The sequence below is a fragment of the Miniopterus natalensis genome, chromosome 15 (genome assembly GCF_054644295.1).
Source record: "Miniopterus natalensis isolate mMinNat1 chromosome 15, mMinNat1.hap1, whole genome shotgun sequence".
Taxonomy (NCBI): Eukaryota; Metazoa; Chordata; class Mammalia; order Chiroptera; family Miniopteridae; genus Miniopterus; species Miniopterus natalensis.
Window position 1 is genome coordinate 14,981,431 of NC_142095.1, and position 25,684 is coordinate 15,007,114.

A 25,684-nucleotide genomic window follows, 5' to 3' on the forward strand; every position below is an offset into this window, starting at 1 on the left:
TATCATGCTGATTTGCATTCCTAAAGAGGAGCCAGGCTTCAACCAATTCTTGATCACTGATAACAGGTAAAGAGTAAGGTACTTTCTGCTCTCTGGTATTCAACCAAGAACACTTGGAAAAACCAAAGACTTAAGGATCCTGGCCAAGTGTCAGCACCATCAGGGGCGGTGGGTGAGATGTTTTAATTCGAGGAACTTCTCGATCTGACTCAAATTCATTCCATGAGCAATTATTTATTGAACTCCTATGTTCCAGGTGCTTTCTAGGGTCAGTTAACACTGCACAGTGTACCATGAACAGGCTGGTCTTGTTCTTATACTTTTCTCAAACGCCATTTAAAGCAGAGATAATATTCCTTGAAGAGTCGGCATGCTTTTGGGTCTTTTGACAATCAGACAACACTTTCAAAGTAAAGAAGGAAGCTTATAGACAAAGATCTTGGCTAGTATTATGTAACACATCTGGGCTTAACTGTTCCGAAAATAGGAACAGTTGCATTTTTGTTGCTGTTAATCGACACAGTAAAAGATGGTACCTTTTCAAAGTTCTATTTTTTAATTATCACCTTAGATAACTTGCAGGTGCCTTTTTGGTTCTGTTCCAGAAACCCCTCTAACTTGAAGGCTTTATATCTTAAATTCTTCTTTTGTAAATATTTCTCACACTTCCTGGGCTTCCCCTGTCCCTATTAAAATTTTTTAACATACTGCAGAATGAAAATAACTTGGCAACTCAAGCTTTAGAGTCCCCAGCTCTTCTGAAATGGAAACAATTTTAGTTAGGAAAGTCACTGCTATCTTATTTCTTTAGATCTGAGTCTTCTAAACCTACTGAGTAACTGAATCAGATGACTCTGGGGAACCAGAAACTTCGAATACAATTTAGCAATCCACATGCTAGAATCTATTGGTGAAAGTTAGGTGAATGATGGCATGTAATGTTCCCCCAAAGCTGGGTTTTCCTACAACAAAATGCTTCTTTGAAAGTCCAAACCTAATAATAGGCCCTTTCAAAGGTCAAGAATAGCCTTTTTAACTAAGGCATGTGCTAATTATATTCTCCAGGATATGTAATTCAGTATAGTTAAGAGCCCTCCCAAGAGCATCCTCACCTGGTGAGGAAACAATGACAGATAGGCAGCCTGCAACCGGAAAGAGGGCCCTCGCCAGAACTGGGCCACCCTGGCATCCTGATGTCAGACTTGCAGCCTCCAGAACTGTGAGACATAAATTTCTGTTGTTTATTTTTTTAAAAAAAGAGCCCTGAGTTATTGCTGATCCATATAATCTAAAACAAGTGAAACATCCCTTCCATCTGTACAAGTCATTAGAGACATTGCTGGAGGGTTATTATAGCTTAATTGGTCACAACCAATCAAAACAAACTTCTCTACACCAAAAAAGTCAAACAAAACAAATATCCCATACTTATTATAGGTAGAAAATGTTTTCCCAGTGGTGATAATATGCAGAAATGTGGTGATCATTGATGTCTTCGGTCATCCATAAACACCTGTTACCTTTGGTGCTTAAATACCCCTTTAAAAGTAAAAACATACTTATGAAATGTTCAGAGCAATTAAATAGTCACAAAAATTAGAGTTAATAATCTATTATAGTAGTTACTATAGAAATACTTATACCCAAAGCTTGAGAGTAGCTTCCTTTCCTACCGTGAGCTCACTTCTAAAAAATACAACCAACTAAATTACACTGAAAACATTTAGTAGTCATTACCTGGATAACCATTTATTGAGCTAACTGTAAGCTCTAGGTTTTCTTCTCATTCTTAGCATAGCAACTTTGGCTACATTAAGGATCCATAAAAACTAACACAGTGAGAGGGAGAGGTAAAGTTGCAGACATTGAATTTTGAATTTAAATGTTATTTTATTTAAGTGCTCACTGGAGTAAAGATTAGTCCCCCAGGCTCCAAGGGAATCTCAATGTTGGAACAATACATGATTTGAATGAAAACTATTGAAACTTTGTCAGGTTACAGAGGCATACAGTTTTGAGTTACTGTCTTCTTAGACAAAATTTTTTTTAATGGATGAAATTACCTACTTTATAAAAAGTACCATAATAGGTGTGACTCATCAGGTAAACTATGTATTAAATAGCAGATGAATAAATATAAACTTGCTTTTTGATTTGGAAGATTAGCTAAGAACTATGTAAGTCAAGGTGTAAAGTCAAGACAGAGGCCTAATTTCACCCCTTTTTTGAATTCCTAGGTCCTGACTACCTAACACATAGTAGGCACAATAAATATGTTTTGGTTTTTTTTGATTACTAGAATAAGGAAATGTAAGATCTAAAAATAAAAATTCTAGAGTTGTTAGAATAAGCTCCCATGGAAGTTACTCAGAAAGCTTAATTAAATAAAGGCCTTTATTTTTACAGTTCATAGACCTGACTTTGATTTTTGTAATTCTTTATTTTGGTTGGTGTTGTTATGGAGTGAAAATTATCTTTAAATATAGTATACACGTATGGATAAAGTAGTATTTCAAACAAGACAAACCTGATATAGAAGCTTTTTAATGTGGCAATTATTGCTATAATTACTGTGTAAATGAAAATTATTTGACAAAACCCCAGAAGGGAAAGCTGTGCTTAAGATGAGTACAGCCAATTTTATCACAGATATGTTCAGTCTGCTGCACACAGCTGCAAAGGCTAACAGTTCTTCAGGAACTGAGATACTTTTTTTCTTTTAGGTGGGAATATAATATTTACAGGGCTTAGCAAAAGTAGGTTCAGAGTTGTAATGCAAATAATTAATGCCATAATTAATAATAATACAGGAATAAACTCTGTTTCAGGTCTTCACAGCTGTAAACCCACTTTTGCCCACCCCTGTATTAGTTACAAAGAAAAATAATGGTAGCTTTTGTAGAGAAACCTGGCAAATTGCACCTTGAGAGATACTTTTGATCTAGACGCTTTCTCCCATTCATTTATCACAAATCTCTGCTCTAAACTGGTGATCCGCATCCACATATAATCAACAACTTTTATCTGCGATTCTTTTAAGTTAGCGTTTTCATAAGCGTCAAGCCAGCTACATTTACTAGCCTGTTTTCTGTTTAGAAAACAGACTCAATGCCTCACGTAGGAGGCGAATGAAAAGATAACCGTGACTTTCATGCATTAACCTACTTGACTTCGAATATAGTTTATTCACTTCAAAATCTGAGGCTGAGGAGCCTGGAAACATGAAGTTCTAAAAAAAAAAATTAAAAAAAATGAGACGGCTACATATTTCATAGCTTGGCTTTTACTTAGTGCATGCATCTTTATTAAAAAAAAAACAACAAAAAGAACTCACAGCCTTTAAAACTATTTACCCCCTTTCCAAGTTATAAAATACGTGTACTTTGAAGATCTAAAGCCACAGTAACTCTAAGAGCAAAAACCCTGATGTTAACGAGGCGCGGAGGCTCAGGGAAGTTAAATGCCAGGCCCAGGTCCTTCAGCCGGTCAGGTTCAGAGCCCAGATTGGGCCCTGCTGTGTCTTGATTTACAAGCTTGCACCTCAAGTTCAAGGTAAAGAAAGGCCTCCCTGTTCTGAACCCAGGTTCCAAATACGCCGAGATGACATGGCCACTGGAGAGCTCATTAAGAAAAAAAAAACACCCAAAACTGTGTTTAAAGCATTCCCACGTCCTAGAGGTCCCCACCTCTCTGGGTCGGAAGGCCGCTGGAAGATGCGCCCGAGACATTCGCGCTCCCCCTCCAGAGGCAAAGCCCAGCTGGAAGAGAAGCTGAGACAGTCCCCAGGCCCGACTGCGCGGGGTCTGCAGCCAGGGGCCCGTCCCTGCGCGCGGCCGGCCGGGGCAGGGGGCGCGCGCCCGCGGGACTTGTTGAGCGGCCGGGACGCAGCCCCCGGCGCGGGGGCGACGCCGCCTTGCAGCCCCGGCGACTGCGGCGCGGCGCGGCCCGTGGGGCCTTTCTGTTCTTAGAAAGCTTTCCCGCGGGCGAAGGGTGCCTTAGCGCGGGGACGGGCATTGGAAATACTCAGCGCGCCTTCGTAGAGGGAGCAGGCACACGGCCTGGACCGAGAAGGAAGAAGGGACAGTGACATTTCCGCATCGTTTCAGGGCAGAGAGAAAGGTCAGCGGAGAGGAGCGGCAGAGCCCCCGGCGCGACCTGCGGGAACGCCGGGTCTCTAAGCATTTAAGCGCTTTCAATGCAGTTGTCTGCAAACGGACCGTAACCCTGCCTTTCGGGACGCAGGGGTGGAGGAGGGGAGGTCTGAGCAAAGCATTCTTTAGGCAGCAGCGGCCACTTGGGGCCTCGCGGAGGCCGGGGTCACAGGGCCCTCCCGGCACCAGCGATCTACAACGTCTTGCTTGTGGTTTACAACCGCTCTTTAAAAATACTTTCCCTTTGGGACAGCCCGGGGCTGCTTCCTGCCCCTCCCCCTCCCCTCCCCTCCCCCCTCCAGCAGCCCGAGTCAAAGACGTGCCTTGGCTTTGAGCAGGTCTTAGCGTAAACAGCACGCTCGGAGGATTACAATCGACCCCAGGCGGACTCTACCCTTTCCCTCCGCTGCCCTCAAATGACCCTTGACAGCAGCCCCTGATCTCCCTTCAAATGGAAAACCCACCGACACACACACACAAACAAAAAACCCCAAGTCTTCCCTTCGGTTGCTACCCGCAATGACGTTTCCCCCGCGGGTCCCGCCCCTCAGGGGCTTGGAATTTTGGGATTGGCCAAGAGGCTGGGCCACAAGGCCCCGATTGGGCGGCGAGGTGCTGACTGACAGCGGGGGCGGCCGCCGCACCCTCCCTCCCTGGTGTGCGAGTGTGTGTGTGTGTGTGTGTGTGTGGTGTGTGCGCGCGCGGTGTTATGCCGGACAAGAGGGAGGCGACCGCGGCGGAGGCTCTGTTTATTGTCCCTCTTGGTGTGTGGATGTGAGGAAGTCGGGGCTGCAGCTCGGGGCCACGAAGTCCGCCTCGGAGGCAGCAGCGACAGGCGTCGACTCCGGCACCCGGGAGCAGCCCGCCTTCGCGGAGCGCGAGGAAGGACAAGGCGCCTCTGCGTCCCCGCCACGTCCGGACGCCCCGGGCTCCCCGGCCGAGCTCGCCGCTTGCACCTCTGGACCTCGGCCCCGCTCGCTGAGGCGCCGACCCGAGGACGAGGAGGCACCGCTGTCGCGGAGCTGCCGCCTGGCGCCCTCCCGCTTCCTCCTCCGCCTTTTCCTCAGCGGCGGCGCTAGGCCCCGGCGACGCTGCTGCTGCCGCGCCTCGAGTTTGAGGGCAGCGGGCGGCGCGGCCTCCTCGGCGGGCTCGGCCGGGCGTCCTCCCCGGGTCTCGGCGATGGGGCGCGGGGGACGACGTCGCTAGGAGCCCGGCGAGCGGAGCGGTCGGTGGGGAGCAGCGGGGCCGAGCGGCCCGCAGGGAGGCGGGAGCGGCGGCGGGGCCTCGGGGCCTGTGAGCGGAGGCACAGCCATGGCCAAGGCGGGCGGCGGCGCGGGAGCCGGCGGCAACGGGGCGCTGACCTGGGTGGTGAGTGCGGGCGGCTGGGGGGCGGGGGTCCGGCCTCGGCATTGTTCCTGGCCCGCAGCTGGGCCGGAATTCCGCCGGGCCACGGGGTGGGTGGGGTGGGTGGGGTGGGGTGGGGGGAAGGGGAGAGAGGGAAATCCGGCCCTCGGGACGAACGGGCCAGGTCGGGCTGCTTCCAGCGGAACCCCCAGCTCCCCGCCCCCTTTCTTTCTTCTCTTCACCTCCGTGGAGGCTCCGGCTGCAGGAGCATAATGTGCACTTGAAACTTTGGGGGACGAACCCTGGACGTGACAGCCCCCCCCCTCCGCTGTCCCGTACTCTTCCAGGGTACTCGGGACGAGGTCACGGGGTGGCGACCTGCATGTGCTGTCTCTGTGGGTCAGCACTTTCTCCCCGTGCGGCTTAAGAAAATCCCAGAGGAAAGTGTGTGTGTATGGAACGTGCAACCATTTCCGCCGCTCTGAGAAGAATGGATTCACTCGGCGGGGGGATGTGTACGTGTGCGGCAGCTGACACTTCAGTTCCGAGAGCCCCGCTCGGGACGGTCGCCGCTTCGCAGCCGGGACTGTGCGGCCGGCTCGGGCTGTCAGGCCCGAGGGTTGAAAGCGCGCTCGCCGCTCGCGGGTGTGGGCGCGCCGGGGCCGGGGCGGGGCGTGCGGAGGGTGGGAGCGACTGGGGTGGTTTGTCCCCGAGTTGAAGGATTCCCGCGCGCAGGTCCTGCTGGGAAGCGGTAGCGGAGGGAAGACCTAGAGAGACCCAATTCCCACGGCGGATCGATAATTCACTGGCGTTTCCCTGGCTCAGCATAGAGTTCACAGCGGGGTCATTTCCGACACCGAAAAGGACGCAGCTCAGCCAACTGACTGGGTACCCAGGAGAAAGGGGGAAAGGCGGCACGGTCTCCAGGGACTTTTCACAGACCCTCCCTTTCTGGAAGCACCTGAGGAAACTTTCAGACTGGCATTTTTATTACTCCATTCTTTATTATCTCTTTGCTTGGGTGAGGTTTAGGTGAGTTTGCGAGGCCCTTCTGCCGTGTGGACAAGTATTCCGTGTACAAAGCATGCTGCTGGCAGCAGGACAGCATTGCGACCGCTTGTGTACGTGTGCCACGAGGTGCCTCGCCAGGCGCTCACTGCCGAATCTCCCCAGAATGTGTGTGTTACTTCAGTAATGCAACAGGAACAGACCGGAGGCCAGAGACGTAAAATGTCATCTGACATAAGATAATGGTCCATGTGGACATTCCGGGGAGAGGGCGGATGTATAAACACACAAAAAATGACCTTTTAAATGGGTGGGTGGCCCTTACGCGTTATAAAATCAGACAACTTCTAAAAATGGACTTAGTTTGCCAGGTGGTTCTCATTGGCTCTTTGGAAGTGTTGGGGCCTGATCAGTGCTTTCTCTGAGGACCTCTGAGAAATGGTAAACATGTTGCTCCAAGACTGAATGAATGTGCTGGCTTTAACATTTGATAGCAACATCTTAATTTACTGCTATTTAACTAGCAGTAAATTAAACAACCACTTTTTCTTTGAAACTCAGTAAGAAACTTTCATTTATATAAGAAAGTTTGTGAAACTTAGAGGGTCTCATTCAGTATCAGAAAAATTCATTTGAAACTGAAATTGATGTATTGATTTTTTTTTTCGTTATAAAACTAATAATATAGGAAATGTAGTAAAATGAGAAGAAAAAAATTGGTATTTTATTTATAGATTATATTCTTTTGAAGAATTAGTTTATTAAAAAGATAATTACCCGAGAAGTCTACTTTAAGATTTGATGCATGCTTTATTTAAGTCAGATTATCTGAGCATCTTTATGTCCATAATATATACCGTTGATCACAGACTTGCTTAATTTTGTGGGAAGTGATAGAGTGAGGTGATTATGAGCATGGACTTTGAGGTTAGATTGATGTAGATTCAGATCCTGTCTCCAGCACATAGTCAACGGGACTTTGCACAAGGAACTTAATCTTTTTAAGCTTGTTTTCTCATCTGTAAAATAAGGTTACATTGAAAATTGAGATAATATACATAGCACAGTGCTGGGCTTAATAAATGTTTATTTATTTTTTTATTGGTGAAGTTCAAGAAATGCACAATCAGAATGATAGTTATCTTACATAAAATATCTTTAAGCCAGGGTGAAACCAAATTATTATTTTTTGCTAAGTTCAGGGGTTTGCTGCAGTGGTCATCTGTTTCTGAAGAAGGGTAACTTTGTCTGCTTTGTTGAAACTAGTGTTATGTTGCCACCTGCTTGTGGGTAACAGGAAGAAGTAAAATGGAATTAGCCTCTGACATCATCATTTTGGGGATTGGTGGGTAATGCCATGTGTTCCTGGTATTGACTTCTGTTGAGATGCATGCCAGTATGTAGTGTTAACATTGTCACTGCATGAAAGTTTACATCACAATATCTGAAACCACAAAGCAAAGTCGTTTAAGACTGAGATTAACTTCTTAATAGTGTATTTGGTTAGTGTTGAATTTGCAGTTATCTAAAATTTTAAGGAGTGAAAAATATAAATACAGTAAAACTATTTTGAATTAAAATAGCTATGAAGACTTCTCTGAACCAAGAAGAGTTTCTTGAATTAACTTTTAGTTTGTAAAATTTTGATTAGTAGACCCTAATAGTCTATTTTATGCCAGTGTTTTATCACCTTTAAGTGGTAGTAAAAAATAAATTTGTGGAAAGATTAGAATACAGTCAATCACTTTGTGAATATTTCCCCCCAATAATATTCTAATTTGGCAAGGTTAAAAATATTGTAGTAGAAAATATAAACATATAAAAAAAGTGGTGGCCAAAAAAGTATAAAAACTTTCCCTGTATCATTAATCTTCAGAAATTATCAATTCAAGGTCGCACACCTTTCCCTTTCCCATTATTTTGAAGCAAAGTAAATCCTAGAATTATATCACATTGTAAATATTTCAGCATTTATTTCTAAAACATGTTTCTTTTTAAAAAATACTAAACCACAATGTAGCATTTTTAAAAATATATATGTATTGATTTCAGAGAGAGGAAGGGAAAGGGAGAGAGAGAGAGTTGAAACATCAGTGATGAGAGAGTCGCAATTGATCAGCTGCGAGCCTGCAACCGGGCATGTGCCCTGGCCCGGAATCGAACCGCGATCTCCTGGATCCTAGGTTGATGCTCAACAGCTGAGCCATGCCCGACCGGGCTGTAGTATTTTTAAAGTTTTGATGAAATATGAAACATAATTTTGTTTTGACGGTGAATATTTCTAATTCAGGATTTGTTTTAAGAACCTTGTTTTAGTGGCTCATTATCACAAGTCTAATCTGCTCAAACAGATTTTCAAAGCCATTTCTTTTATAAATTATGTGCCCTCCTAAACAAAATATATTTCAGGTAGTTCTCATAGTCAGATTTATCCCTTCACATTCTCCTGCATGTCGTATTTATTTTGGTCAGTTTGCTTTTGCATGCTTACCTTTCATCGGGAATGTCTCCTTCTCTCTTTACCAGTCTAAATCTTAATTACTCTGTGTGAGAGTCTCACCAACCTTGTATCCTCCAGTGTATACTCATCTTCTTCTGCTACTCTTATGGATCATAAAGTGTAAATGTCTTTTTCTGTAACTTTCATGTGGGATACTTTTGTCTTAACAATTAGATTATAAACTCCCGAAGTCAGAGTCCATGTACTTTACTAGTTTGTGTCCTTTATAGTATTTAGCAAAGAGCTGGATACATAATCCAACCTCAGTTATTGTTAACAAATTGGATAGTTAATATTGTACTTAACTTCCTGAAAATAGTTAATCAAGTAGTTGAACAAGTAATCATGTAGCAGTGTTCTTTAGATACATTCTCAAATAACATAATAGCAATATTTAGTAACAGTTTTTATAAACTGTGCTAGCTTTTCTGAACAGAAGTGAGTGTGTTCATCTGTATGGTTTCAGATCTGTTTAATACTTAGGTGATAACAACAGTTGCATTTTTCTAAGTATGTTTTTTTTTTTAAATAAGCCTATTTAAAAAAATACAAATATGACCCCGTTTTAAAGAAAAGGTGATTTTTATTTAAAGAAAAGGTATAATTATTCCCATTTACAGAGAACGAAACGGTCCTAGAGATCAGGTAACAAAATATTAGGGCATGGCTAAGGCAAAGGTGGGATTTAAATCAGTCTTATGTTCTTAACCATTATATACTCTAACCCCGCCACCCCCATTTGAAAACATTAAGAACCCAAACAGCTTATCTTTTATACCCTGATGGGGTAGGATAAACAAAGCCTTCTGGGATATACCTGTATCTTTTTCTACAAACCTTTTTCATTCACACAGAAAGCTAGGAAGTACATTTCCTTTATGGGGTATATAAATTTTGTATAGCATAATGCTCTTTAAGAGTATGGGCTATAAAATCACATCATTTGATTTAAGTACTAGCTTTGCTAGCTTTGGGAAAATACCTAACTTCTCCAGACCTAGTTTCCTCACTTGTAAAAAGAGTGTTATAATAATGATGTCCACTTTATGAATTCTTATGAATGTGTAAAGAAAATGTGAGGATTAATTGAGATTATTCATATAATTCCTATAGTTCTTGGCACATAGTAAACTCTCAAATGGGTACTCAAACAAAAATTTTTCTCTTTTAAATCCACTGATAGGTATTTTCATTTCTTTTGTCTGACAAAAAGTGTATTTTTTAATATTAAGCAATTATCACCACAATAACTCTAAGTTAACATCCACCATTCTCTTAGCAACTTTCAGATATACAATAAAGTATTATTATCTATAGTTGCCATGCTGTACATTATACCTCCGGGACTTACTTTGACTATTTCCACCCTTCTCCCCCTCTATTCCCCACCTCTGGCAATCTCTGTGTCTATTAGTTTGGGTTTTTGTTTGTTTTGTTTTAGATTCTTCATAATTGAGATCATATAGTATCTGCCTTTCTCAGACTTATTTCACTTAGCATAATGACTTCAAGGTTTATTCATATTATCACAATGGGCAAGATTTCCTTTTTTATGGCTGAATAATATTTCTGTGTGTGTGTGTATGTGTGTGTGTGTGTGTGTGAGAGAGAGAGAGAGAGAGAGAGAGAGAGAGAGAGAGAGAGATTTTCTTTATACATTCCTTCATCGATGAACACTTTAGCTTGCTTCCATGTCTTGACTATTGAAAAATAACATTGCAGTGTGTGGGGGGTGCATATATCTTTTTTGAGTCATTATTTTCATTTTCTTCAGGTAAATACCCAGAAGTGAAATTGCTTGATCATATGGTAGTTCTATTTTTAATTTTTAGAAGAATCTCCATACCAGTTTTCATAGTGGCTGCACCAACTTACCTTCCCACCAGCAGTGCATAAGGATTCTATTTTGTTCACATCCTCACCAACAATTGTTATTTCATGTCCTCTTGGTAATAGTTTTCTAACAGATATGAGGTGATATCATTATGGTTTTGACTTGCATTTCTCTGATGCTGAGCACCTTTTCATGGATTGGTGGCTATCTGTATATCTCTGGAAAATATTTATTCAGATTCTCTGCCCATTTTAAAAATCAGATTGCTTGTTTTTTTGCTGTTGAGTTGTATGAGGTCTTTATATGTTTTGAATATTAACCCCTTATCAGATATATGATTTGCAAATATTTTCTCCCACTTGGTAGGTTGCCTTTCATTTGTTGATGGTTTCTTTTGCTATGTAGAAAGAAGCTTTGTATTTTGATGTAGTCCCATTTGTTTGTTTGTGCTTTTGTTGCCTCTGCTTTTGGTGTCAGAGTCTAAAAATCACCAAGACTGATGTCAGGGAGCTTACCATCTATTTTTTTTTCTAGGAGTTTTATGGTTTTAGAGCTTACATTCAAGCCTTTAATCCATTTTGAGTTAACTTTTATTTGATTTCTGTGAAGAAAAAAAAAGCTGTTGGAATTTTGATAGGGATTGCATTGAATCTGTAGTTGCTTTGGGGCAGTATGGACATTTTAATAATATTAATTCTTCCAATCCATGAGCATGGTATATCTTACATTGATTTGTGTCTTCTTCAGTTTCTTTTATCAATGTCTCATAATTTTCAGTACACAGGTCTTCACCTTCTTGGTTAAATTTTTTCCTAGGTATTTTATTCATTTTGATGCAGTTTCAAGTTGGATTGTTTTCTTAATTTCTTTCTGATTGATTGTTATCAGTGAACCGAAACATAACAGATTTTTTTATATTGCCTTTGTATCCTACAACTTTACTAAATTCATTGATTAGCTCTAGTAGTTTTTTGGTGGAGTCCTTAGGGTTTTTTATATATGATAGGTCATCTGTAAATAGTGATCATTTTTTTTTTTCTTTCAGATTTGGATGCCTTTTACAGAAAGTATTTTTATTATTATTATTTTCACAGTAGACATTTTAGCGTTTTTTATGATCTTAAGTAACCCTCATCTTCCACATTTCTCCATGTCTTTGTCCTTGGGATGACATTTCTGGAGGAGCATAGATGGAAGGCAAATTGATGGTTTTCATTTGCAATAATGGTGGGTAGATAACATGGCCCTTGCCATTGTTATGTAGGTGAAATATGGCTAACATGGATATCAAGCATGGCAGCCTTGAGGGAGAAAAGGGGAGATGGTACAAAAAGGTAATCGAAAGTCTGAGGGGATCCGACAGAAGACAGAAGAGACTTGTTGCTAAAGCTTTTGCTAGTCCCACTCTTGTTTGCTTGAGAATGGTGAGATGTCTGTGCTGATTATGTGAATGAGTGGCTCAGTTCCTTTTTAGCACCAACTGGCAGACCATCTCCTTTCTCCTCTTTGGCAGCAATTTATTCTCCTTAGAAAAACAGGAACTGTGGGTGATTGCCCCAAATTGCTATATTTTAGGTGACAACTCTGTGCAAGAAAAATATTTTTTTTTACAAAATGATCTTGGTTTATACTCATTCTAAAATAAGGAGTTCATTTTATTGGAATGTTTTTCTTTTCTGGTGGTTGAGAAGTATTCTTGATAAAGGTTGTGTCTTGCATAAGTATGAAATCTGTATTCTTATACTAGGAGTTAGAGGTATTGCAAAAGTGTTATAAAATAGATTAATATTTTAAAATAGATTTTATGTATTATTTTGATGCTTCTGTTATAATTTAAAAGTCCTATTAATGTATTATTTAATTTGGCAGCCAACTTTTGAACTTTAGAAAGAGTCAATTATGTTATCACCAAAGAATAGAATTAAAACAACATTTTTAGATATCTGAAGGATATTTATCTTAATATGAGATTACTTAACATTTTATTGTATTTAATTTACCTGGGAATGAACATGTTGTTCTGATTTCTTAGATTCCAGTGTGATTGGGTGCTGGAATTATTTATTACTATAGACATTTTGGTAATTGAACCACAGAATGAATAAAATAAATTACAAGTAAACTTAAATAATGTTTTCAGTTTTTATCAAACTTTGATGAAAGTTTATTTGGAATGCTTTTGGTAATTGATTATCTTTAAGGACATATTGTTAACTTTTAGGCAATGTGGAATAATTAGCGTAGTTACTATAGTACAAGGTATCATTACTATGAACGTATAAAAAAAAGAAAAGGTTAAATCATTTTGAATCAAAAGACCTTTCTTTTCAATATTTAAAATGAGCATAATTCTCTTAGTCTACAGATATCAAGTACATATCACTCTCCTCCATCATCTGTGGATCGAGCATGCTTTTTATAAACGTGTACGTATGAGTTTGCTGGTCTGCTTTTGTTCCGGCTAGTTTCTTGATCTTTTTTTTTCTGAATATTATCAGTAACTGTTGCAACTGAAGAGCTACTCTGGGTGACCTTTCCTTCCTTCCCTCCTTCCTAAGATGAAGATAGTGATAATTACATCTGGTGAGCAACATATATTTTCTCATTTAATTTCTCTGTTCTTAGGCTGTGGTTGTTTGTATTCATACCTGCTCTAGGGATGGAACCATCCCACTGAAAGGGGAGGGATGTTGTCCTCTCTTGCTTTACCCCCAGACTTTGATTTTTAATGGCATAATGAGCATTACTCAGGTAGTAACTTTGCTAATAAACAGGAGCTGAAAGAGACCATTATTCTAGGTTTCTGTAAGAAAAACTTACAGACCTCTCTGGAGAGAACCGTCTTTCTTTGTTGCTCATGAGCCAGTGAACACTGCAAACTACCATTTGTTGAGAATGGGGAGGGAGACAAATTGGACAGCACTGTGAATTTCTGCTTTCTGCTCTCTTAAGGCTACCAACATTATTTGGGTTTCACTCACCTTTTTGCCAAGATTCTAGTTAGAAAGTTGGGACAGCAGAAGTAATAAGAAGGTATAAACTTCCTCGGGATAGAGGAAACCTTCAGTTTTATTCTAGCTTAATTATGTTTTTACATAAATAGGTTAATACGCTTTTAAAATACTTCTATATGTGTACATTGTAGAAAATTAGAAAGAGTGTTTATGTGAAGTTTTAGAAATTATTTAATATCATAATTGAGTTGATTTGCAATATGTACAAAAGACCTCAAAACCTCTGTTTTATTATGGTATTCTATAAATAATATGTATTCCTTAATGGTTTTCATTACTTTAAATAGAATGGTACCTCTTTTTCTTCAACACCTGTCACATGATACTTAGGAAAATATATTGTGGCACAAAATGTGTTAAATATATTCTCACATTTCTAATTATGTAAATACAGGGGTGGGCAAAGTAGGTTTATAACTGTGAGTACGTGAAACAGTTTATTCTTGTATTATTTATTAATTGTATTTTCCATATGAACAACTGGAAACCTACTTTTGACCACCCGGTATTATTCCTAGAGAAAATTACAAATAGTAATCTGACAAAGCCAACTACACTTCACATGCTGTCTGATTTTTGAGACATTCTAGCAAAAAAGACAACCTTTTGAACTTTATAAGAATCTGATATGTACAAGCCAGACATTTCTTATTTTCATGTATCCATCTGGGAGGAGGTGGTGGCAATTGGTAGTAAGGGGTTGTGGTAAAAGTTGTAAATTCTTGAAAAAGCAGTTAGGTTGAGCTTCACTCCTGTTTTCCATACTTGTGAGCCACTTTAGTTCAGTGTAACTCATCAGGGCCAAATGCAGAAGTCCAAATTAAGGAGACGTGAATCTCTGGTTGAGTCTAATCGTTAAAATGCTTTCTTTGTGGTGGGATTTATTTTGGAAGAGTAGCCTCGAATAGAAAAAAGGACTTTACTTGCATGGTATTACAAATTCCTGACCTTCACGCCAATAATTGCAAAGAGTTCTAGGCTAATGGTAAGAAGTTACCCACCTTGGGTTCCATTGCATTTATCATCATTAAAACATTTTTGTAAAGAGTGTGATCTTAGTCATTATGATCTTTGTTCTATTTTGTTTTCATCATTAGATTTGTTTCTCTAAATTAATCATCTCAGCATGAAAAGCAAGGAACATAATTAAAATATGGAGACTATCTGTTATTTTATTTTAATATGGTTTTTTAAATTGATTTTAGAGAGAGGAAGGGAAAGGGAGAGATAGAAACATCAATGATGAGAGAGAATCATTGATTGGCTGCCTCCTGCATGCCCCCTACTGGGATTAAGCCCAAAACCTGGGTATGCACCCTGATGGAATTGAACCATGACCTCCTGGTTCATGGGTCAATGCTCAGCCACTGAGCCATGCTATCCAGGCAACTGTTATTTTAAAAATACAGTTCATATTTCTGGCCAGCTAGTTCATAATCTAACTCTTGTCAGAAATATAAGACTTTATGAAGATTTTATGAAACAGAATTATTTTCTTTGGTCCAAAGCTATTTTTAATCGACTCTGAGCAGGGTTAATGGGTAACTTTATAAATGAGAGAATGTATAAAAATATAGCTTAAAATCTAGAAAATGAGTTATAATACTGTTTACTATTTTTAAATATTTAAAGCTCTTTGATTTTAAGTTTGTGGAATTAGAATATTATAATTAACATTTGAATTTTCATAGGGTTTGTATGTTACAATTCTTGTGTTGGTTCAGACTCCTCATAGGTTCTTTATTTTGATTTTTAAACATACATGTAAAGGCTATGTAATGACATTTAAAAAAAAAACAACTTTAACGATGATGGTATGGCTGTGTCTAGGACCTGAACTGAAGTGGTATACTGCTTGTTCAAATGCACAAAATCTCTCTCTCTTCCATTGTTTGTCTTCTGATTGTTTCATTACTACTAAAGTTCAAAGACCTGCAAAGATACCTCATTTTTTCATTGTGTCTTATATTTGAGTTATTTTTTTGACTCTGAAAAAAACAGGCCTCATAATACCTTTCTTTTGGTGGAATTTCTTAAGTGTCAGTATTAGTGAATTCCAGAAGGAGAGAGGTGTTCTCTGATGCTGTAAGGAGACAGGGAAATCTCCAGATGTTGGGAATTTGAGTTTGGGGTTCTTATCTGCTGCAATGGTTAGAATTAGGATCACCAAACTTTGCCTCCTTGGAACTAGCAGAGAAACTAGAATCATAGAGTGCTTCAATAGTGGGGCACCCATCACTGATAATATAAGGAATTATGACATGACCTGCAAAAGTGTGAAATTTGAGATTTCATAAGCCATGCTTAGTATTTATTCTAAGCCCTATTAGTATATACTAACTACATAGGTTACTAATTTATGTAAGTTACTTTTGCCCATTCTTTACTATGATCTTTAGTAGGTTAATGGCAGGGAACTTAATTTGGAAGTTTTGGGGACCTTTGCAGCCAGCCAGGTTCAGTCATTGTGAACCTGTAACCTGATCAGAGCTAACACTTTTTGGGTAGTTTTGAGAACTACAAAAATTAACTTGATTATCATATAGAATTGGGGGATGTTTAGATTTCTGGATTGAACAGATACAGCCTGTTCTAGCTATTCTGGTTACTATGTATACCTACTTTTTGAGCTCAGTAAAAACTGCAGTTTCATACTATATTATAAAAAGAACTTCACTGTCAGTAAACAGATTGTTCTCTTAGGACTTAAAAATCAGTGAGCCTGAAAGATAATTTTGCTATTAAAAAGAAAACCTATGTCATGTGTCCATATACATTTTAGTTTACCCCTTGGTAGGTTATTTAAATTTGATTTTTTGGTTAATTTTAGACTCTTTTTGATCAGAACAATGCTGCAAAAAAAGAAGAGTCAGAAACTGCAAACAGAAATGATTCTTCAAAGAAGTTGTCTGTTGAGAGAGTGTATCAGAAAAAGACACAACTTGAACACATTCTCCTTCGTCCTGATACATACATTGGGTCAGTGGAGCCACTGACACAGGTAATTATTTTTAAATTTTATTGGAATTAGGATATGTATATTTACATCTACTTTTTAATAAAATTTTTAAGATTATATGCTTTGTAAGTACATAATTTCATGTCTCTGTGGTCATAAGCAAAATAGGGAGAGGAATCTAAGAGAGGTAGAAATGTCTTTATTTTTTGTTAGAGATTTAAAAGAAACAACCTAGGAGATAAAACCTACCAGAGGTAAGAAGTATAGAGTAAAATAGATATATGAACATTTTAAAAAGTGCTTAAGTTCATGCATGCTGCGGTTTACAGATATTTTAAATTCTAGAATTTATACATACACATTAATGACTTATTTAATGCTTACTATGGACTTGGTTTACACATATTACCTTGCTTGATTTTAACAATTTTGCCAAGTAGGTGCTGTTATCTCCATTTTATAGGTGAGGAAACTGAAGTTTAAAGTACCTTGCTCAGATTTACAATTAGCAAGAAGAGCTGGGATTCAAAGCTGGGTCTCTGTGACACCACTCATGCTGTGTTCATATCATTTTACTCTCAGCTCCTTATATAATAGAAAGATATATAGCTTGAAGTAAAAGTGTAAAGTAAATATAAGATATTTTCATTTTTTCCTATTTTATTTAAATACTGTTTCTAACAATCCTTGGTGCCTTATATTAAAGCTAATTTTATGGATAAGACACATGTTAAAAAATGAAAAATTTTTCAATTTTGAGGTTATTTAAATTGATTGTGAATACAATGACATTGTCACTGAAGTATATGTGTGTGTTTTTGTTTGTTTTTTACTTTGAAGATCTAAGTATTTACATCAGAAGTGGCAGATGTGGGTTTATCCTGTGTGAAATTGATGGTAAACACTTTTAACTTCATAAGTCCTTTTGAATTTTTCTCAATGCAGCTAATGTGGGTGTATGATGAAGATGTAGGAATGAATTGCAGAGAGGTTACCTTTGTGCCAGGTTTATACAAGATCTTTGATGAAATCTTGGGTGAGTACTTGCTTAATATTTGATGCATCTGTTTCTACTGATGTCATTATAAGGCCATATTAAGGCCAGACTTACACTATACATTTTAAAGGCATAGTTCTTTTTTTACGTTGGATATAAACATTCTTCAGAAAATTTATATAATTTGCTGTAATATTTTCATATCTGCTTATATCTCTGTGTTTTAATTATTCATTTGTAAAATGAATGTGTTATATTTGATTAGTAATTCCAAGTTGGTTTGTGGTCCTGTATGTGCAATAATCTGGGAGTTGCTTGCATCCCAGTCACCTGGGGGCATGTTAAAAATAGACATTACAGGCCCTGAGTCTTGCAGATTCAGTGAGTTTGAGGTGAAACATGTTTTTCACCAACAAATTAAGTATTTCTGTTGGGCAGTAAAGTTTAACAACCTTAGTTCTGAATGACCTCTTTCCTCTCCAAATCACATTATTAATTAAATCACAATGAAGTTCCTAGTCTAATTGACTCCTAGGGATACTTGCACTTGGGAAATGTTTTTAGCCAAGGGCTTTCTGGAGACCGTGCTGTGTCCTCATCAGTGCCACCTGAGGTTTCCTAGACAGCAGAGTTGTGTGGGTCTGAGCTTCTTCCAGTGGGTCTTTAGGAGGATAGGAGAGTAAAACCGGTTACTTACGTTTTGTTTTTTTCACTATTGCCTCCCAACTGTCCACCCAGTTTTACTTTTAGGTGTTTATCAGGAACGTATTCCCTCTATGATTGAAGTTTAATTTGACAGCTAGCTTGTATTCAGATTTACTGAAGCAGTGATTAATGTATACAAGTATATTATTATTAGTTATAGTGCATAAGATTTAGAGATTTCTAAGGATGCTAAAGACGGCCTTTGTAATTCAAAAATAACTGATTGGCTTTAGCTCATTCTGTCCATAAAATCACTAGTTTATTGAAGGAGATCAAGAGAAAGTGGTTATTTTTTGCGAAGATTAAAATATAATTAAATCCAATTTTTTGCTGTTAGATCTGGAGTAGGGGGTTGTAACTGCAGATGTTTGCTCTTATTTAATTTGTTTTTATATATCATAAAATAGTCCCCATTCCTTGTTTTGTGATATAAGACGTGAGAATAATTTGGTATGATATAAAATTTAAGAATATTATTTGGAAAATAAGGTTTTGTATTAGAAGTTAACAGTAATTATTTCCATTAACTATTACCATATGTAAATGTTTATATTAAGTCATGATGCACATGCAGTTGTGTCCATGTATTTATTTATATAACTTTACATTTTTGATTACTTATTGAAATATTTAATTTCATAGTTAATGCAGCTGACAATAAACAGAGAGATAAGAACATGACCTGTATTAAAGTTTCCATCGATCCGTAAGTATATTTCAAGTTTAATTTTTTTATGCTAAGTTGTTTTATTCAGATATTCCCCAACTTATGAGTTTTCCTCAAATGAATAATGTACACTATCAGTGCTCTGTAGTGTCCCTATTGTTTAGGCCTTCTTATTTTCTCTCCTTTTAGCCAGAACATTATACTTTTTTTTTTTTAATCTTCACCTGAGGATATTTTTTCCATTGCTTTTCAGAGAGAGTGGGAGGGAGGGGGAGAGAGAGAGAGAAAGACATTGATGTGAGAGAGACACATCAATTGGTTGCCTCCTGTACATACAGGGATTGAACTGAAACCTGACCTGCAATTGAACAGTGACCCTTTGGTGCATGGGATGATGCTCCAGCCAACTGAGCCATACCAGCCAGGGCTGAAGTTTTAAGTTAGAAATATAGTTGTTACATTTATCTTGCTTTCATTAGCATGCCTTTTATTCAATATTACATTACATTTATCCTTTATAATTTCATTAGTAATTTAACATGATTTTAAGATATCTCTCTAACATGAAAATTTAACAATTTAGGTATAGCCTTCCTGTCAATAACCTGATTTCAGATGGCATGGTTAATATTAATGATATAATTAAAATATAATTTATATTTGGTTATATCATGAAATTAACTGTATCTTATATGAAATAATTACCACATAACTATGCTTTTAAAGTTCTTGATTTTTCTTTTTCTTTTTTAATTTATTTTTAAAAATTTGGATCATTTTTATAATGAATTTATTCTTGAGAATTTATATGGTAAGATATGTAAGATACTTATAAATTACAACATATACAGAAGTTTAAGAAAATTTTAGCTGTCAAGATTCCATTTCTTCCATATTTAAGAAATTATCTGTTAAAAACTATAATTTATTATGTTTTAGGAGACCTAGTTAGGAGTAATAGATGTTAAATGTTTTGTATGTTTAATTTTTTTGAAAAAAATAGTATATCGATTAGAGAGGGGGAGGGAGGGGAGAGAGAGAAGGAGAGAGGGAGGGGAAGGGAGAGAGAAGGGGGAAGGAAAGAAGGGAGAGAGGGAGAGAGGGATGGGGAGGGGAGGGAGAGAAAAAGAAAGAAATATCAATGTGAGAGAGAAGCATCGATCTTGGCTGCCTCCTGCACACCCCTCACCGGGGGTGGAGCCCACACCTGGGCACGTGCCCTGACTGGGAATTGAACTGGCAACCTTTCAGTGCACAGGGATGATGCCCAACCAACTGAGCTGCACCGGCCAGGACAGTTTATGCATTTTTAAAATTTAGATTTGAAAGATTCTGATTGAAAACTAAGGAAGAAGGGGCTTTCCTTAAATACATTCTTGATGAACATGGTTATGATTGTTTGGTTCTTTTCATTGTTTTGGCCACTTTAATCCAACAACATGGACTTTAAAAAGAGCTTACAAAGAATACCATTATAACAGAGTGATCAGGAAGTGGACTATAAAACAACTCTGTAGATCAAATAATAGCTCTTGGAGGCATGATACCTTAGGGTTATTACAGGCTCTCGACAAGGAGTAATTCTATGCCTTTATTACTCTCTTTCTAACTCCCTTTTCAGTCAACAAACATTTTTATATGGGAGTAAGATCATACCTATTTTTAAAAAATATATCTTTATTGATTTCAGAGAGAGGAAGGAAGAGGGAGAGAGTTGAAATATCAGTGATGAGAGCGTCATTGTTGACCGGCTGCCTCCTGCACACCCCTGACTGGGGATCGAGCTCGCAACCTGGGCATGTGCCCTGACCGAGAATCAAACCACGATCTCCTGGATCCTCGATTGACGCTCAACCGCTGAGCCATGCCCGACTGGGCCATACCTATTTATTTTTGTAAAATCATATCAGTCATCTATCTCCCTTCCTTTCTCTCCAAAAATCAATTAAAAAATAAAAAAGATACAAAATTTGAGCTTATGAGATTTGGACAGTGAACCTATATATGGAAAGTGGAGGAAAGAAAAGTTGGTTGCTGATTTGGGGAAAGAAGATAATGTATTAAAAGTCATTTTTTAGTTTTTTGTTTTAAATTACTTTTTTATTCAATTAATTTCCTCTTGAATCTTTGATTTTCACTTTGACTTTTATAACATTTTTAAGTTGCAATAATTACTTCTAATAACTATTTAGAGATTAAGTTATATGTGAAGTGTATTAAGAATATGAATCAGATTGGCAAATGGTAGCTTTTTAAGCAAATTCGTAGTGTTTGTTATGAAGCTGTGTTTCTTTGCAATTTTGGATCTTAAATGAGTAAAGGAACTGCAGTATATACTACTTAAAACAGCAGGGTAGGCAAAAGTTTTCATTGGGACTACTGCCTATATCAAACTTCTGTTAGCTATAGGATCCTCTACTCCATACCATTCAGAGCTAAAATGTGTGTTTTTTTGTGATAGAAAAACCTAAAAGAACCTGAAATTGGCAATATCTACATAGTATAATACCATTAAAATTAGTCTAGTGCAGTGATTGCTACAATACAAATAGCCCTCTAATATTTAGCATGAAAATAGAATATAGTTCAGGCTGTCTATCCTTTTATCACCTGTACTGCTGCAGCAGTTTGGTAGGAAAGGAAAATGACAATGGCTGCTGGCTCTTCAGAGCTAGCTTGTGGTTCGTAGCTGTTTCACTGGTAGAATGAAGCAGGAAGATCATGGGTAATGTACATGAAAAGAAAACGGAATCTCTGGCTGACTTCTTACTGTAAAAGCTTCACTGCTTTCACTCTTTTCTGGGAGGTTGAGAAGAACTTTTCCTGAGAAATTTTGCAGTATTACTTGCAGATCTTAGTGATCTTAATTTGAGTTATAACCCAGGGATAGAAATGTATTTCCTCAGTAAGTAGTTTCTGGAAAGGTGATTGAGTGTCTTTTAATTAGTAATGACTGGTGTTTTGCTTATAATTATTCAGGTCTACTCTGGATTACTTTGCTTTTGATGGAAATTAATGTCTTTAAACTATTTAAACTCTAAACTCTGCTTATTTATTTACAGTGAATCTAACATTATAAGCATTTGGAATAATGGGAAAGGCATTCCAGTAGTAGAACATAAAGTAGAGAAAGTTTATGTTCCTGCCTTAATTTTTGGACAGCTTTTAACATCCAGTAACTATGATGATGATGAGAAAAAAGTAACAGGTAAAGAAAGTCTAAATGGCTGATTAGAATTTTTATTAAAAAATATTGCTCTCAACATAAAAGCTCTTATTATTCTCATATAAAATATTACAGAAGAGGAAACCTGTGAGTTTTATTGTGAGAAAAATTCCAAAACTATCATGTGTAAGCACTGTCTTGATTATAGTCTGATAGATGTTTTAAAAGTTGAACTTGATAGTACATCGATTAATGTTAGATCTCCTGGAACTCTAAGCTGGCTGACAGATTGAGTTTTGAATTACTGAGGGAAGTAAGATGTGTGATCCCTGTATGTGTGAGTTTGTTATTTCATAAACACCATGTATTTTGGTATCAATTAAATTACTCTTAAACTGTTATCTTTAAGAGGGTCAAGACTGAAAATATAGAGTCTGTAAACAGAGTTGAAAATGTTTTAACCAGACCAACCAAATGTCTTCCTACTTATTATGTTACCCAAGGAGGTTGATAGTTTGTTTTTTTTGTGTGTGTGTTTAAAACCAAAAATTAAAAATTTATAATAGAGAAGTGACTTTGATAAAAAGTTTAAATTTTGTACTCAACATGGATTTTCCTGGATTATAGGAGATACCAAGCTTAATGTTAAAAATTGTGATGAAGATAATGAATGTACAAAATGCATATTTTAATTATACTACTATATATGCTAAATCTTAATTGTATTTTTCTTTAAATGAAAAAATCTGTATTCTGAAATATTCAATTGATGATTGTTAAGATAGTGCAATAAGTGAAACTGTTTTGCAACAGACCTGTCCTGTGGTAGGTAAGTTAACAAAGTTCCTTTAAAATCATTTTCATTAAACCTTTCACATTTAATTGTTCTTACAGGTGGTCGAAATGGTTATGGTGCAAAACTTTGTAATATTTTCAGTACAAAGTTTACAGTAGAAACTGCTTGCAAAGAATACAAACATAGTTTTAAACAGGTATGATAGAAATGTGTCTAATTGATTTTTTAAAATAATCATGTTTTGTTGCTTTGCTAAGATAATAGAACCTTAGGTAAATTGCAGTGACACACACACACACACATTTTTATGTGTTAAGCACATGATCATAGTATAAAAGACTTTAGAATGCCCGGGAGATTTTATATAAGCCTATCTTTCTCCTTTTCCTTGAAAACAAAGTACTTTATTTAACAGACTTTTCTTTGAACCTAGTTAAGCTTTAGTGAAAATCCTCTGAACCTCAAAGATAATAGAAGTATATCCACTTTGGATGTTCAAAAAATTCCTCCTTAAATCATGAAATTCATATTTAAAAATTGTTAACTTATGTTACTCTTCTATGCCTTTGGAAATAGTTTGAAATTTTATATAAGCTAAAATAATTTTCTTAGGAAAGCACCATACCTATTTATTTTTGTAAAATTCTATATAGTCATGTTGAAGAACTTGATATTTTATTAATAGTGTATAAAGTTGTGGAGTTTATTTTGCTTATTTTCAATATGAGGTTGTTTTAATAGTAGTATTTAAAATTTTTTCATCTTTAATATCAGGTTCAAAAATTTGCTTGGTTTATTGTGAAGCTGAAAAATGTATATAGTTGTGGTAATCATATTTCATGAACTGAGTCTTTACGTATTATAAAATTTAGAAGCATTATAAAATATTTGAATATTTTTTTCTTTTAAAGACATGGATGAATAATATGATGAAGACTTCTGAAGCCAAAATTAAACATTTTGATGGTGAAGATTACACATGCATAACATTCCAACCAGATCTGTCCAAATTTAAGATGGAAAAACTTGACAAGGATATTGTGGCCCTCATGACCAGAAGAGCGTATGATTTGGCTGGTTCATGCAAAGGGGTCAAGGTTATGTTTAATGGAAAGAAATTGCCTGTAAGCATGTTCTAAAATAGTTAATGCTTTGTTATTTTGTAGATGTCTTATGGTTAGATTTTTGAAAAAATCTAATATCATAACCGCTTTCTTTTAACTGGTGTGTTGAGGTGATTCAGTTTAAAGTGATTATTGATATATTTGGATTAAAACATCTTGCTAGCTGTTTTCTATTCATTGTTTTTGTTCCTTATTTCTTATTTCCTTTTATTCTGCCTTCTCTGGTTTTAATTGAGCATTTTTTAATGATTCCATTTTATCACCTACATTTAGTTATACCTCTTTTTAAAACTTTTTTAGTGGTTGCCCTAGGGTTTACAATTTCACTTGTAAATATTTTGAGTCTACTCTCACATAATTGATCACTTCATGTGTAGTGAAAGGACTTTATAACAGTGTATCTTCAGACTCTTCCTCTCATTTCTTGTGTCACTGCCGTCATATATTTCATTTTTACATATAGTGTAAACACCAGAAGAAGAAAGAGAATGAGGCAGAGGAAACATTGGAGAAAATGACTGCAGACATTTTCCCACTGTTCGTAATGTTGTGTTAATGCTTTAAGCATTCAGTTATCTTTTAGAGAAATTAAAAATACAATACCTTCATTCACTCCATTTCTAATGCTCTTAATTTCTTGGTGTAGGTTTAAGTTTCTGATTTTAATTATATTCCTTTTGCCTGGAGATCTTTCTGTAACATTTTTGTAGGACATTTTTGCTGGCAATAAATTCCCTCAGTTTATGTTTGTCAGAGAGAGTCTTTGTTTTCCTTCACTTTCAAAGACTATAGAAATTTCATTGGATACAGAATTATGGGTTGACATTTTTTTCTTTCGATACTTAAAGATGTCACTCTGTTGTCTTCTTGCTTGCATGGTTTCTGATGAGAAGTCTGCTGTAGTTCATATCCTTCTTCCTCTGTTGGTAAGGTGTTTCATTTTCCTCTGGCTGCCTTGAAGATTTTCTCTTTGTCTTTGTTTACTTTGAGTGTGAATATGCTTAGGTGTGTATATGGGTGTTTTTGTGTGTGTGTGTTTTTGCATTTATTCTGTTCGGTGTTTGTTGCCCGTCACTGATTTTGGAAAATTTTTGGCAATTATTTCTTCCAGTATTTCTTTTGTACTGTTCTTTCTTTTTCTTCTATTGTTTCATTTATGCACATGTTATATGACTTGGTATTGTTCCAAGCTCTTGGATGTTTTGCTCTGCTTTACTCATTCTTTTTCTTTCTGTTTCAGTTCTATTGCCCTATTTTTTTTTTTAGATGAAATGGTATTTTAATTATTTTATGACCTATTTTTAATTTTAATGATTTTTTCCTTTATTGTGTCAAGTTTACTGATGAGTCTGCCAAAGGCATTCTTCATGTCTTCTGTTTCTGATCCTGGCATTTCCATTTGATTCTTTCTTATAGCAT

General features: G+C 37.3%; 1 protein-coding gene across 2 annotated transcripts in view; it reads left to right on the forward strand.

Moving 5' to 3' along the window:
* Window positions 1–5,438: 5,438 nt before the first annotated feature.
* The window catches only part of TOP2B (DNA topoisomerase II beta), a 54,794-nt gene continuing 34,548 nt past the window's right edge, over window positions 5,439–25,684 (forward strand). The window contains exons 1-7 of one of the 2 annotated variants that reach the window (XM_087824914.1): window positions 5,439–5,519; window positions 16,682–16,852; window positions 17,756–17,846; window positions 19,155–19,218; window positions 22,242–22,387; window positions 23,240–23,337; window positions 24,053–24,265. In XM_087824914.1, coding sequence (XP_087681040.1) covers window positions 5,463–5,519; window positions 16,682–16,852; window positions 17,756–17,846; window positions 19,155–19,218; window positions 22,242–22,387; window positions 23,240–23,337; window positions 24,053–24,265 — 840 coding nt within the window. In that variant the 5' untranslated portion in view covers window positions 5,439–5,462. The remainder of the gene's footprint in view (window positions 5,520–16,681; window positions 16,853–17,755; window positions 17,847–19,154; window positions 19,219–22,241; window positions 22,388–23,239; window positions 23,338–24,052; window positions 24,266–25,684) is intronic. The other variant, XM_087824915.1, reaches the window with a different exon arrangement.